Raw genomic sequence first — 15,751 nt, 5'->3', positions numbered from 1 at the left:
TCAACTTTTTGTATTGATGCATATCAAAATTGTAAAATTTTGAGGGAATCATTACGCTGTTAATAATGAGGAGCCTTATTGTGAGGGACAACTGTGTTATTGTCTTACCAGTATTTACAAATGGTCAGGCACATGCCATCAGTTCTCACCAAAACTAACAAGTTTGTTTCCAGCCATTTTGTTGCAGTAACGAATCATTTATTGTAAACATCATGCCTTTAATTAACTCTACACAGCTGAGATAATGTGTATGGATATATCATAGTACAGTACACGGCTGAGATAATGTGTATGGATATATCATAGTAGAGTACACAGCTGAGATAATGTGTATGGATATATCATAGTAGAGTACACGGCTGAGATAATAGTATGATAAACAACCACATCACTATGTGGTGTACATCACAGTACAATCGACCATTCTCAGAATATATTCATATATTCATGTGACCCTGGGTCAACGAATCCAAAATGAGGCTAAGCTAGGCACCAGCTCCATTTTACCTTGCAACCATGGCTGCTACAATTGATACTGGCAAGGGGGAAAAATAGTGACGAATATTTTTATGTTCCGTTGTGCAATGGCAATTGCAGAATTCGCATAGATTTAAGCTTCCACTATATTCCATCAGTGAGGAAGATGGAGCGTCGTAGAAAATGGATTGTTGCAATATGTCGTGATGAGGGGCCGAATGTTAAGATAATAAACTGGATGAATGTTGGTGTGTTTATTTTTTCTTCTGAATGATGTAATAAAGAGAAATCAAAACGCAAAATAGGTTCTGTCGTTGAAGCAAATAAGTGTATGTATGTGTGTTATATAATGGTAGGTTTCAAAAAATGTTACCCCTAGTCCCATTCCACAAAACAGGGTTATTGAAATCTCTGCGTACCTCCACACAGTGCATTCATCTCAGCGATTATGAATTGATATACGAGTAATAATTACAGAAAAAGTGAATTTTATTATCTAGTTGAAAAAATAAATAGAAACAGTAGAATGAAAATGACAATGATAGAGAAGAGATATAGCACCAGTAAAATGAAAACGATGACAGGACAAGTTGAATAAAATTAAGAGAGAGAGAGAGAGAGAGAGAGAAAGAACGTGACTGAATACAAATTAATGAAACTGTTGATAAAACCTATTGATATGTATAAACGTAAGGAAAAGTGCACACTTATATCACAGGCCATTGAAATTATATTGTAGTAAGTTATGTCAGAGAAATCATCCAAAAGGGAAGCAAATACGTGTGTGTGTGTGTGAGAGAGAGAGAGATTTTTCCTCCCTTTTGTTCTTGCATATTTTGGCTTTTTTTTTTACTACAGTGATATAGTTTTAATGGCTTGTGCTGAAAAAATAGTTTCATTTTTTTTACAACTAATTATTGCAATTAACTCATAGTTGATTTTTTTATTTGGAGACACCCATGATGAAATTCTCAACAAATGCAAAAGAAATATCTGGTGAACAGCTTAGATCATTACTCGATGTACAGTATGACACCATATTTTTTATCGATCTGCCTAGCTTAGCCTCATTTTCGTGATACATTAATATTCATGAGGATCTCATTAAGAATGGTCTATACACAACCAAGCCACTGAGTTGTGGTACATCACAATACATTACATGCCAAATTACTGGGTTGGGGTACATCATAGTACATTACACAGCCAAGTTACAGTGGGAGGACATGGTACAATACACAAACAAACCACTGATTTGTGGTACATAATTGTACATTACACAGCAAAGTCATTGAGTTCTGGTAGATCATAGTATGTTACACAGCCAAGCACTGAATTGGGGTACATCATAGTACATTACACAGCCAAGTCATTGAGTTCTGGTACGTCATAGTACATTACACAGCCAAGTCACTGAGTTGGGTTACATAACAGTACATTATAGAGCCAAATCACTGGGTTGTGGTACATCACAGTACATTACACAGCCAAATCACTGGGTTGTGGTACATCACAGTACATTACACAGCCAAATCACTGGCTTGGGGTAAATCATAGTACATTACACAGCCAAGTCACTGAGTTATGGTACATCTTATTACAATACACAACCAAGTCACTGGGTTGTGGTAGATCATAGTACATTACACAGCCCAGTCACTGAGTTAGGGTGCACTTTATGGTTTTCAATTTGAAACATCATGTCAGATATGGGTATCTTTGGTTTTCAATTTAAGACATCGTGTCACATTTGGTATCTTTATCTCCATTGCAGAGAGAAAATCACCTATATGCTGAGGATGATTTCTGATCATGTTCCCCTGACAGGATTCATTTTAAGTAAGTTAATAAAGTGGCTTTTCTTAATTAATTTTTTTATTTTGTTCTTCTCTAAACTTCAGTCAATGACACACATATTTGGAGTAATATTATGTAAGTTAATGCTCAGTAAGCACGATTTCTTCTCTCAGTCCTTATGAGTATTTCCAACCCATTCAAAATTCCTGCTATCTAAATTCAGCTTCATCAGAAATTTACATAGAAAATTTTAATCTATTAATAAATAATTATTTGGCATGTCCAAAACAACAATCAGACATGGTTCGTTATGTTGTTATTGAAAGAAGAAAAAAATTAAATTTTGAATCTACAGGTTCTATCTTTGAATTTAATAGTTTTTGTTACCTCCTTTTATTTGACCACAGAACTTTGTGTGCAATTTTTGCAATCTACATTATATAGGTATTTATTCTTATGAGAGAGAGCTCTGTGTAGATTTTACAGCTATGGAGCTGGTAAGTTAACACTGTAGTGTCCAACAGTTATGATGGGAAACTGCATGCACATTGTAAGAGGTATAAAGCTGGTAACTTGGCACTGTAATGTCCAACAGTAGTGATGGGAAAACTATATACATTATAACAGGTATTGAACTGATAAGTTAGTTGGGACTGTAATGTCCAAAAGTAATGATGGGAAAACTGTATGTGCATTTTAAAGGTATAAAACCGGTAATTTGAGACAGTAATGTCCAACAGTAAGGATGTGAAACTGTATTTACATTGTAACCGGTATAGAACTGGTAAGGTTTTACTGTAATATCCAACAGTAATGATTGGAAAACTGTGTATGCATTTTAAGGTTATAAAACTGGTAATTTGGGGCTGTAAAGTCCAACAGTAATGATGTGAAACTGTATTTACATTGTAACAGGTATAGAACTGGTAAGTTTTGACTGTAGAGTCCAACAGTAATGATGGGAAACTGTATTTACATTGTAACAGGTATAGAACTGGTAAGTTTTGACTGTAGTGTCCAACAGTAATGATGGGAAAACTACATGTACATTGTAACAACAAATATTGTATGCCCTAAGATGACATTTGCACACAAAAAATGTTTAAATCATAATATATTTCTATTTTTATGCTTATCAGTATGGCTGCAGCATATAGTGTTTCCTTTGGTCATCAGTTTGTCAATCTGTCCATTTAATGCAAGTTTTCAGGCTCTGAAGCGAAGCATTTTCAAGAAGATGGATTCTTTAATGCCCCTGGTTCAAATTTATGAGACCTTTGTCACTTTGAATGTGTCCTGAACATTTCATAATTTATTATAAACTTATTTATTTATCACATATTTAGTACACTTGACATGTAGTATGTGCAGTTTAATATTTCTGATATGTCAGCATTTGAACATTTCACTTTATTTGAATCTGTTTGGTCCAGATAAGCTAATAATGTGCAATATTCTCTTTACTGATTGGCTGCGACCATGGGAATTTTCCTTACCCAGCCTTTTGCAACTTTTTTTATACTATTACTATCAATATTTTGGTGGCCATATTTTGAATCAATTGCCCAAATGGAATTGGGGAAAAATGTCACTTCTGTCTGAATATAAATTTATAGAGGGCTGGGGAAGACCTGTAACATGGAAACCACCCAATGACAAGCATGGTTTAAATGTTAACTAATTTGAGTAAATAGACACCTCTGTTTAGAGAAGAATGTGGACATATGCCAGTCTACTAACTGATGGAAACTTACCCAAACACAGCATTTTTATGTAGTAAAATTGATCTGAGAACCTATTAAATTGGGTTGACAATCTATTAAATTCATTTGACAATCTATTAAATTCATCTGACAAGCTACTAAATTCATCTGACCATCTATTAAATTCGTCTGACAAGCTATAAAATGATCTGACATGCTATTAAATTTGTCTGACAACCTATTAAATTCATCTGACAAGCTATTAAATTTGACAAGCTATTAAATTTGTCTAACAAGCTATTAAATTCATCTGACAAGCTATTAAATTCATCTGACATGCTATTAAGTTCATCTGACAAGCTATTAAATTCATCTGACAAGCTATTAAATTTGTCTGACAAGCTATTAAGTTTGTCTGACAAGTTTTATGTGATGCAGATCTATGAATACAATCCATATATGTCTACTATTCCAGATCAATTAATGCAAATATCAAGTCACAAATGCATTAAATCTGGAATATCTGCATCCATTAATCATATCTTCACATGAATATCCAGTAACTGGAATGCTTTGCAGTCAAATTATTGACACAGTTTAGGTGGAAACTGAAACATTCTCATCATATACATACAGCTTGTCTAACCTAACTTGAGTCAACTATGAGACATCACACAGTAATTTCCATTGCCAATTCAGTATTGATAAATGATGTACAGGTCAAATGGTTCTGTTAATTTTCACTTGCTCTTTTAATTATAATTTATTTTTAAAAATCTTTGCACTATAATTTTATAAATTTACTTTTAAATGTTAGTGTTTATAGAAATTCTCATTATTTATTCAACTAGCATCGGGCTTTTTGTGCATCAGATGAATGGTGCAGCTTCTGTGCTGAATGAACAAAATTATTTCTTTATTTTCTCTCAAAAATATTTTCTTTATTAAGTTTTTAATTGTTTTCATTTTACCATGCTAAAAGGCCCAAGGGCTCAACTGGGAGAAGGCACTGTGTTGGTATATAAGAATCATCATTGTAGATTTTACATCCATCCATCTTTCCATCCAGCAGTCTTGTTGGCATAAATAGTCCTGCTGTTTTTTAAAGAGTACCATGAAACTTGGTAAATATTCTGATCATCATCTGAAAATGAACATAACAAATCTCTTGTTCCCACAATTTTTATAAGAGTTATTGCTATTTTTGGACCTGCAGCTGATTGCAGACTAGAACAAAATCTTGTGAATTCAGTGTTGGACATTTTGTAATAAATCTCCATGAAACTATGTAAATCTAACATTATCATCTGAAGATGTGCATATCAATTATTCACTTTGCTTCTGCAATTTCTATTTGAGTTTTTGACCTTTGTGTTTTATAGCTTAGTGCGAGAATGTTGCAATCTCAGTAGCACAACTAGTCCTGATGCAGTGCTATGAAACTTGGTAAATATTATTGATGATGCCTTAAGATAGACAACTCACTTTGCTCTCTCAATTATTACCCTTATTGACTTGCAATTAAATGCATTGATTGATAAAATCTTTTGAATGGACTAGTCTTACATTTTTTAACTGATTGCCATAAAACTTGGTAAATGTTAAGGTCATCTCCTGTATATATGGATATCAACAACAAATAAGTGTGCTCATGCAAGTTATCGTAGAGATTAATATCCATGTAGCTTTATGCAGTATATGACACAATAACTTTAGGGCAACAACTAGTTGCGCATTTGTTATGGATTGTCTTAAAACTTGGTAAATATTATGGTCATCACCTGAATATAAGCATAATAACAAATCACTTTGTTCCCGCAATTTTTACAAGAAATTATCATTTGTTATGTCTTGCAACTGAATGCCATTTATGACCGAATCATGAGAACACAACTAGCATTACAGTTTCTGATGGATCACTATGAAACCTGGTACGTATTATGGTCATCATCTGAAGATGGTCATCATGAAAAATCACTGTGCTCCTGCAGTTTTTGAGTTATTGCCCTTTGTTTACTTGAAGTCTGGTGTAATGTATGACAGAATCTCATTGAATTACCGTGAAACTTTGCACATGCTATGGTCATCATTTGAAGATTTGTATCAGCAAATCACTATCCTCCCACAATTTTTGAATTAATGTCCTTTTGTCTTGCAGCTAAATGCATGATATTTCAGGGTCTTGTGAACATGACTAGTCTCAAAGATTTTGATGGATTACTGTGAAACTTGGTACTTGTACATATAATGGCCATTATCAGAAAATGGATATATCAACAAATCACAGTACTTCAGTTGTTTTTGTTTGTGTTACTACTTGTCCTGTTTGGAAAAATCCACTTACCCAATGTCCAGTACAAATTCCAATCGAGCTCTGACAAATTAAAGTTTGCAAGGTATTCGTCCACAGTCAAGTCCAGAAATTTGAGATCGAGAGAGAGATTTTGTTCAGTTCATTATGCTTTATGCTCTGCAGGTGTTATACTCAGCAAACTTGTTATGTATGTAGGTAGGTAGGTAGGTGGGTGAGTGGGTTGGTAGGTAGGTAGGTTGTGGGATTTAATGCCATTTTTCAGCACATGATAGGCCATACATGGCGGCTAGTATTAATGGTGAAGGAAGAACCTGGGAAAACCCCAGAAAGAACCACCAACCCATGAGAAGCTACTGGCAAGCTTTCTCACATACCCACATTGGCAGAATCCGAGACTCAAACCCATGGACAGAGGTGAGATGGCAGTGATCCATAATGGTGAGTGCTTTAGACCACTAGGTATGTTTGTATACTATGTATGTATGTATGTATGTATATGTATGTATGTATGGATGGATGGATGCATGCATGCATGCATGCTCAGACTTCCAATAAGACCACCATAGCAGCCATCTTGAAAATACAGTTATCACTGATCTGCTGGAATGAAAGTTGATATGGGGTTTTCACCAGAAGGTGATGCAACGATGGTTCTAAATGAAAATGATTCAGCTTGGACATCCAGTATAACTGTCACAGCAACCATCTTACAAATTTTGTTATTGCTGCTCCTTCTGAATTGATGGTCATATCAAAAGGGGGTCTCACTAAAACATGTCTTATTATGTCTAGTTGGTCCTGAATTGATGGTTATATCAAAAGGGGGTCTCACTAAAACGTGTCTTATTATGTCTAGTTGGTCCTGAAGGAAAATGTTGCTGATCAGTTGTTCAGCAACAGTTGCCATCTTGAAAATCTTTTTATTGCTGCTCTTTCTGAACAGAAGGTAATATCAGCTTGGAGTTTTCATCAGTAGACTTCTTATGATGTCTACATTGTCCTAAATGAAAATGATGCCATGCAATTTACCAATATGGCCACCGTAATGGCCATATTAAAAATCTTGTTATTGCTAATTTACCTAAATAAAGGGTCATATCAGCCTAGGAAATTTCGCAAAAAAACTTCTTATGACATCTAGTTGGTCCTCAATAGAAATGGTACTGATCTGACATCCATTATGTCCACCACAGCAGCCATCTAAAAAATAAATACATTTCTACTTAGTAGAAAGTCATATCATTTTTAAAAAAATTGTGCCAATCTGATATCCAATCTGGGCATGATAGCAGCCATCTTAAAAATCTTGTCTCTGATCCTCATTGATGGAAAGTCACATCAACTTTGGGTTCTCACTAGAAGGTACAAAATGAAAATGGTGTTGTTCATCCAATATGTGTGTCATCTTGATAATCCTGTTGCTACTCCTCGGTGGATATTGATATAGGTTTTCACTAGAAGACTAATTATGATATCTATGACAATGGTGCCAATCTGACCTCAAATATGGCTACCACAATGAACACATTGAAAATCGTGTCATTAATTCCCCTGAATGGATGGTCATATTGGCATGGGAGTTTCACTAACAGTCTAATTTATCTCAAATGAAAATTGTGCCGATCCTACATCCAATATGGTGGCCACATTGACTAATTTTAAAATCTTTTTGCTTCTGAATATCAGAGATAGCGTCAGCACTCAGCCGATAAGAAGTCATACAATGTAAGACATTGACCCAGATAGTGTCAGCACTCAGCCATTAAGAATTCATATAATGTAAGACATTGACCCAGATAGTGTCAGCACTCAGCCATTAAGAAGTCATATAATGTTACACATTAGCTCAGATAGCATCAGCACTCAGCCATTAAGAAGTCCTATAATGTAAGACATTGGCCCAGATAGCATCAGCTCTCAGCCGTTAAGAAGTCCTATAATATAGCATCAGCACTCAGCCGTGAAGAAGTCATATAATGTAAGACATTGGCCCTGATAGCATCAGCATTCAGCTGTTAAGAAGTCATACAATGTAAGACACTGGCCCAGATAGCGTCAGCACTAAGCCGTTAAGAAGTCATATAATGTAAGACGTTGGCCCAGATAGCATCAGCACTAAGCCATTAAGAAGTCATACAGTGTAAGACATTGGCCCAGATACCATCAGCATTCAGCTGTTAAGAAGTCATATAATGTAAGACATTGGCCCAGATAGGATCAGCACTCAGTCGTTAAGAAGTCATATAATGTAAGACATTGGCCCAGACAGCGTCAGCACTCAGCTGTTAAGAAGTCATATAATGTAAGACATTGGCCCAGATAGCGTCAGCACTCAGCTGTTAAGAAGTCAAATAATGTAAGACATTGGCCCAGTCTGTACATGATGGGGACTCAACATGCTACTGCCTGAAGAAGCATTGCAATGTAGTGACTGGTTTACATCATGACTAGAGGCCATATTTTCACATGGGGTTTTCAGAAAAAAAGTCTTCAAATGGTGTGTAGTTTATCCTAAATGAAATGGTACCATTCATTGGTATCCTATAGCTGCCACAGTGGATAATTGGAAATCTTGTTGCTCAAAAATATCAGAGATGATTTCCACACTCAGCAGTTAAAAAACTGAAATGGTCTTTTCTTGAATTCCGGGAAATTCATTTTGAACAATAGAGCATTAGTCTCTTAGCCAACTATCAGTGATTTGAAGGGGGATACACGCAATTTAAGAAAAGGGTCAGAGATATTGAATCCCAGCTTTAGCACAATGGTTGGGGTCCACAAAGTGTCATAGTATTATGTAATGTATCATGCAGTATCCAGACAAATCAGTTAAAAGAAGAAAATAAATTCATATTCAGTTTGCAATACAAAAAGGTTGAGTGCAAAATTAAGGGTTTCAATGATGCAGTTACCAACTTAAACTGATGCATACTAAACAAAAAGTACTTTAATCAATGACTACACATTTATACTGTCTATACTTGAAACTGCAAACAACAAACATCGGAAGTTTCTGAAAACTTGTATTTAGGCTTGAGAAATATTGTAACTTAAATTTGAATTCAAGGCTACCCTGCCAGTCTTTAACCACCATATTATATTGCACAAAGCAGTTGCCACTATCACTATCTCATTTCCTTAATATTCATCTTCTAGTCATGTTGAAAAGGAAGGCAGAAGATTCTGAATTTTCTCCAGCAAAGAAAAAAAAACAACTGGAAGGACAATTACGCCGTCATGTTTAGATTTGTGAAACCATCTCGGGAAAGAGAAAACTTTGCATTTTGCAAATTATGTAATTATGATTTTGCTATTGGGTATGGAGGTGCCTATGACATAAAACAGCAGGAAAAAGCTAATAACATCAGCTTGCTGCTTCATCATCAACAGCTCAGCCTGAACTTATGGTGTTTATTATTGCAGTTGAAAAGATTTCTACTGGTAGATAAATCATTGTCCTCGAACAATCAGCTAACACAGAAAGAATGGTCTCGTCGTTTCTTGATTTTCATTCATATATGTACCTGACTGGACAAACCTTTGGTGGACCTGTTTGAGACAAGGTGGAATGTCCAGTTCCCAATCTTCATATCTCCAGTCCAAGACTAAAAACTTGGGCAGTTGATGCTCTGTCAATAAATTGGAAACGGCATGCATGCATACACCTACCCTCCAACACCTCTGATTCCGAAAGTGATACAGAAAGCAAGAGAATCAGAATTTTGCCCTGTCCTCATTGCATCACTTAAATGGGAGAAGTTGTGGATCAACAATCTCATCTATCTCACAACTGGAGCTCTGCTGAGAATTCGGATTTTCCCTCATCTATTCAAACAACAATGATGGCAGTTGTTTAGTTCTTACTCAGAGGTACAGAACCTGCACATCTGGACCATATTAAACAGCCCTCAAAAGTAAACTATTCTCACAACCAGTCATGGAGAGACTCACTCTGGCAAAAAGGCCTTCCACTATGAAAGCATACGAAGGCACGTGGTACGTTTTCACCCAGTGGTTGCACAAACACGTCATACCTCTCCAGGCATCTATACTGTAGATAGCTAACTTTCACTGACTCTTCAAAGAAAGTTTGCACCGAGTACAATAAAAGATTACCACTCCACGATCGCTGACACCTTTCATCATGGAATAGAGGATATTGGACAAAACAAGGACTTATCCGACCTGCTCACCAACATGTTTTCTGTGATGGCAGAAAATATTAACCCTATGCCCAAGTTGAACCTATCTTGGTTATTAACCAATGTAAAAAAGACACTTTTTGAACCAATTTCAGGGGCATCTCTTATGCACCTTTCCTACAAGACCTGCTTCCTCCTGACATTAGTGAATGCATGCAGAATTAGCTAAATACAATCTCTATCAGCAGACCTGAATTATATGCAGTTCCAACAAGACAGGTCAGTCTTACTTATGATGGCATCGTCTTTCATTGCTGAAAACCACCTTCCTTCCATGGGTAACCAGACTTTCGTCATGAAAGCTGTCTCATCTGGACACATCAGCTGAAGGCTACCTACAACACCTAGTTCGGACTTTGAAGTGGGACCTTACTAGAACAGAACTGTTGCTTTTATCTCCAAGATCTGTCATCCCAGAGGGCCCAATCTAATCTGGTTGGGCCTAAATCAACAGCTCAGCAGGTATCCCTTTCAGGTCAATCGAAAAAGCTTCTTAACACATGGCTTAATGACTTCTGCTGGATTTGCAGGGGGAACATTTTATCCCTATGTGAAGATGCACCCTGACAGATGGAGTCTCCTCCAGTCAGGTTACCTAGAAGCTGTCTCACATACCTTAGGTGACCGGAGATGATATCTCCGGGGTAAGGGAATATACCTTCCTCCACCTCTTACCTCTTCTCCTATGATTGGGTAATGTATTTAAGTAAGAAACCAATTTTTCCTAGTAAAATGTTTCTTCAAGAATACTTACCCAATCATAATAGACATACACCCTCCTGGCCTCACTGCAGTTACATCCACAGAGATGTACCTTACGTTCCAGTAGTAACCGAAGGGTTTTTAGACTTTGCTGTCAAATCTTATACATAAAGGGAGATCACTCTGCCCAACTGCCACAAAGGTTAGCAGACAATTAGCTCCCTTCAGCTAAAAGTAGTATCTGGGAGGTCTGGATTTTCGAAGTAGTAATTCTCCTAAGGTATTATGATTGGGCAAGTATTCTCAAAGAAACATATTTTACATGGAAAAGTCTTTTTACAAGTTAAGTTGATAGTTATATATATTAATATTATAATATCTATTGCAGGGTAAAAACAAGGATCAGTGTTTCATGTATCATATCCATTTCTTGCTACATCTTAAATGGTTCTATTCTGGTCAGTGTTTAACAACTGTACAGTATGTGTAAATTTTGCATTACAATGACAAATGGCCTATGTACATATGCTGATGTTTGCATTTCTGAGGGTGATGTTTGCATTTCTGAGGGTGATGTTTGCATTTCTGACTTCATTTGAAGAAGAAGAAAAAAGGACGGAGTCAGATTTTGAAGCATGTGAGTTTACCCATTTTATGACTATAAAACTTCCATGAGAGATGACATGTATGGATATCTCTATTAAGGTAACATCACAGGTAGGAGTAGTACAAGTTTGTGGCATTGACCAAAACTGCATCAGATAATTTGGGGGATAAACTTATTTCAAGAATGGGACTGTTTGGTGCATTGGTGTTCATGATGGTTGACTGAGCAGGCATTGGTGGTCGACCCAATTATTAATGCACTGGAAAAATTTTGGTTCCAGATAAGCTGCTGCTTTAACATCCTTCCATTAATTAACTGCTCTCCTTTGAAACTTATTATTTATCATACATAAGATTTTTTTTTGTCTTTCCGAAAACTATATTATACAACAGGCATGTATAATTTCCTGTAGAGCACATATTAGTTGACCCATTGTTTAGACCACACCCTATGAGGTAAAAAAGTGGATAAAACCAGGGTCATAGGTTGCACATACCTGCTGTAGAATTCATCCAACATCATTATTTTCTTCCACTTTACTGTTTTAAAAAAAAGTAAATTGCTTGACAAGAAGCTGATGAACTACCATAAAAATAATCAGCACCTCATTTCTGGTTAAGTTAGATCATGAAGCTTGATTTTATCAGGTCCCCAAATAAGTGGAGGATGTTAATAAAAGTTGTTTGGGGACAATAATAAAAGTTAGTTGTTGTTAGTATCCTTTTTTTATAATAAGGGCTTAGGCTTGACATGTTTTATGTTGAACTTATCATGTGCTGATGTGTCTTAACAATAACTATGAGGTGTGTGGGACTGATGTCATGTATTGTAGGACAGACCCTGGGGCAGCCATTCAATTATAGGGCTTTTGATAAGTCCAGGAGATAAGCTTATAATGACAAAACATGCTTTTTGGTGACATATCTGTTGATTATCCAATGAAAATAGAATGTAATCAACATCGAATTAAGCTTAGTTGGCAACATGTTTATTGATTGCTTGGCAAGAAAGAATGTGTAAACTAGGCTTAGTGATCTTTGAATTTCACTTTGTTACGGTCTTTTTCTGGCAGTACAGTGGGTAAACAAATCAAAGACAAATTGATGTATTGATATTTGGGAACTCAGTGATCAATATTATGTTGTCTTTGAAAACCTTTGACCTACTGGACATGTCCTACAAACACATGCATTGAAGGATCTCTCTTATATATTCATAGATATATTCATAGTGTTGGTATAAAGCAGTTTGATGTGCTTGCACTGTTCATATATACAGTTGTGATTTGCTCATGGTTCAATGAATGCTTACATATTTTGTTGTTGTTTCCATAATAGATTATTGACTCTCTACTCTCTAGATCAGTAGTGAATTTCTATTTGTTAATGATAATAAAACAAGAAAAAAATGGAAAAAAATAGGAAAATCTGTTTTATAAATTATAATGTTACGAAGTTTCATCAGAATCCCATGTGTTTTCCCTTTTTTGTCACCCTCTCCCATAAGGGACAAAAAGTGAGAGAGAAAAAAGTATTTGAGCTGGAACAGGTCTTTGATGATAAAAATTAATGTGTTTTAGCTTGGATATTATTTTTTTCTTTCTTAATTACATTTAATTAATTAAATTTGATTAATAATTAATTTATTCAGATGTGTGCTGCCACATTGCCACTGTTGAAACAGCATAATTCATTAGCTGATAGTGTGAGAAATTGGTGCACAACCCAGGGGCAGTTATTGATTTATAGGATTGTAAGAGTACTTGAGATAAGCTTCCACACCTCTATTGTCATGTGAATTGGCCCTGTAGACAGTTTTTTTTCAACTGGGAAAGTATAAGGACTAAACAATCGCATTAGATTACTATGGGCAACTTTATGTCCAGTATCACACAAATCAGGTTAGCCATTGAAGATTTGAACTCATTTCTAAATTATTTCTGGCAAATACAACCATTCTGTAATCTTGGGTGTCACAGTACAGAAGATAGTGCTCAATGATGAACAATAGTGAACAACAGTTTAATATGGTGAACACTTTGTGCACAATTATATATAATGAATTAACTTCTGGCGCTTCATTTATGTGAGGTATGGCAATTTTTATGAATATTATTGAATAAAACAGTTTGCTTATAGCATCTCATTGTATGTTTGGGAAATGATGATATTGATGATGACAACAGGGATGATAAAATTGCAGTTCATCTGTACACAGGGGCACTTTAACTTCACTCTCTTTTATAGTTATCAACCAAGTAAATACCATTGGAGGGGAGTTACAGTGTCTCTGTTTAGTGGTAATAGTAGAAGTTGTTGTTTTTGTTATTATTATTATTATTATTATTATTAATTTATTACCATTTTTACTATCATATCATCTAATAAATAACAATTATTCAAAGAACAGTTTGGTGGGTGGGTGGATGGATTTATGAATTGATTTTATCATCCTGCAGCATAACTCCAGACATTCAGAATGTGTCCAGAAATAGCACCAGGGGTATATTGACCAAACATTTTGTATGATATTACACAATAATGAATGATACTCTATAGTACCCCTAGCTGTAACAAAGGTGGTCCTTGCTGTAGAATGCCTGGAGATAGGCTTTGCTACTGCAAAATCCACTCCAATGCCAATCAGGCCCTTTTCATGCATTAAGGCTTTCTTAATTCTATAGCACTCCAGCCTTTTGTGTGCAGAGATTTTCCCAGGCACAACTAATCTGACCATTTTAATTATTAATATAGCCCTAGGGAGCTATCCAGGTGAAATCAGTCATTCATTGCCTGGCTGATTTATTTTCTGTTGAGGCAATTAACATTCCAACCCCCTAAGGTAGTCCCATATTGTGACATATATTACATGTATATAATGCATACAGGCTATCATATTTGTATAAATCTCAGATCATTGCCCATTGTCACTCTTCTTATTGCACTATTTACCCATGTTTGTATCCACAGATGGAATGATGGATGAATGGATGGATAAATAGATGAATAATCATGCCAGCAAATTATTTTTAATTTTGTTGAATATCAGATCTTGATAATAATATGATCCCTTTCATGCATTATGCAAAAGTTAGATTTGGCCCAGGGTTGCGGAATTACATAAATTTAATATGAGCAAGAGTTATTACTGCTCCACTGCCCAAATGAGTCCTGTGATGAGTTATCTTCTCCTGCTCTTGAAAACACTACTGTAACCATGGATGATGTTTATAATCCATGTAAAGCACATGTCCCTGACTTACTCCGATAAATTACTCTGATAAATTGCACAATCAGTAAAGTAGGCAACGTACATCATATTCGATATTTCCAAACTTCGTTATTACTGGGAGCAAGCGTAGTGTAGTACCTGAGCATAAGTAAGGCCCCCAAAGTGCTGCATCCATTTGGCGGCTGATATCTATACTTTCTACTCTGTCTAAAGTCTTTGAGAAATGTGTTTATAAATATCTAAATAATTACAATGTGAAACATGATATAATTTCACATAATCAGTGATTAAAAAAACATCAGTTTTCATGCATTTACTATACAAATATTTTTTATACTTGACCAAGACAAGGGGGTGAGGACCATTTTCTTTGATATTAGCAAAGCTATCAACAGAGATTGGATTGCTGTCAAAGATAAAAAGTATTTGTGTTCATGGAAATGTTTAGCATGGTTTGTGAGGTATATAATACATTAAAAAAAACAAGTTGTTACAAATTCTTAATCCTCAGATGTATGATACATCAACATGTGGTCAATTTTGGGACCCTTTTTATTTTTGATTTCATAAAGGATATTGTAGAGAGTATAGAATCATCCATAAGACTCTTTGATGATGTTAGAACATTACATATGACACAACATTACATATGATACGACATTACATATGATAGTTTATAATCAGAAATTAAACTGTTTAAAATTTTAATTCAAACTGG

The 15,751-nt window shown here is 35.4% G+C and overlaps 1 protein-coding gene across 1 annotated transcript in view; it reads left to right on the top strand.

Moving 5' to 3' along the window:
• LOC149785747 (peroxisomal membrane protein PEX16-like) overlaps window positions 1-15,751 on the top strand; it is a 77,249-nt gene that overhangs the window by 45,171 nt on the left and 16,327 nt on the right. Inside the window, exon 9 of the mRNA XM_089979650.1 lies at window positions 2,252-2,316. Within this exon, the coding sequence (XP_089835776.1) occupies window positions 2,252-2,316 (65 nt within the window). The remainder of the gene's footprint in view (window positions 1-2,251; window positions 2,317-15,751) is intronic.

The sequence above is a fragment of the Sinohyriopsis cumingii genome, chromosome 13 (genome assembly GCF_028554795.1).
Source record: "Sinohyriopsis cumingii isolate HCF-2022 chromosome 13, ASM2855479v2, whole genome shotgun sequence".
Lineage (NCBI taxonomy): Eukaryota > Metazoa > Mollusca > Bivalvia > Unionida > Unionidae > Sinohyriopsis > Sinohyriopsis cumingii.
Note: the sequence above shows the minus strand (reverse complement) of the source record. Positions and strands in the feature narration are given on the sequence as shown.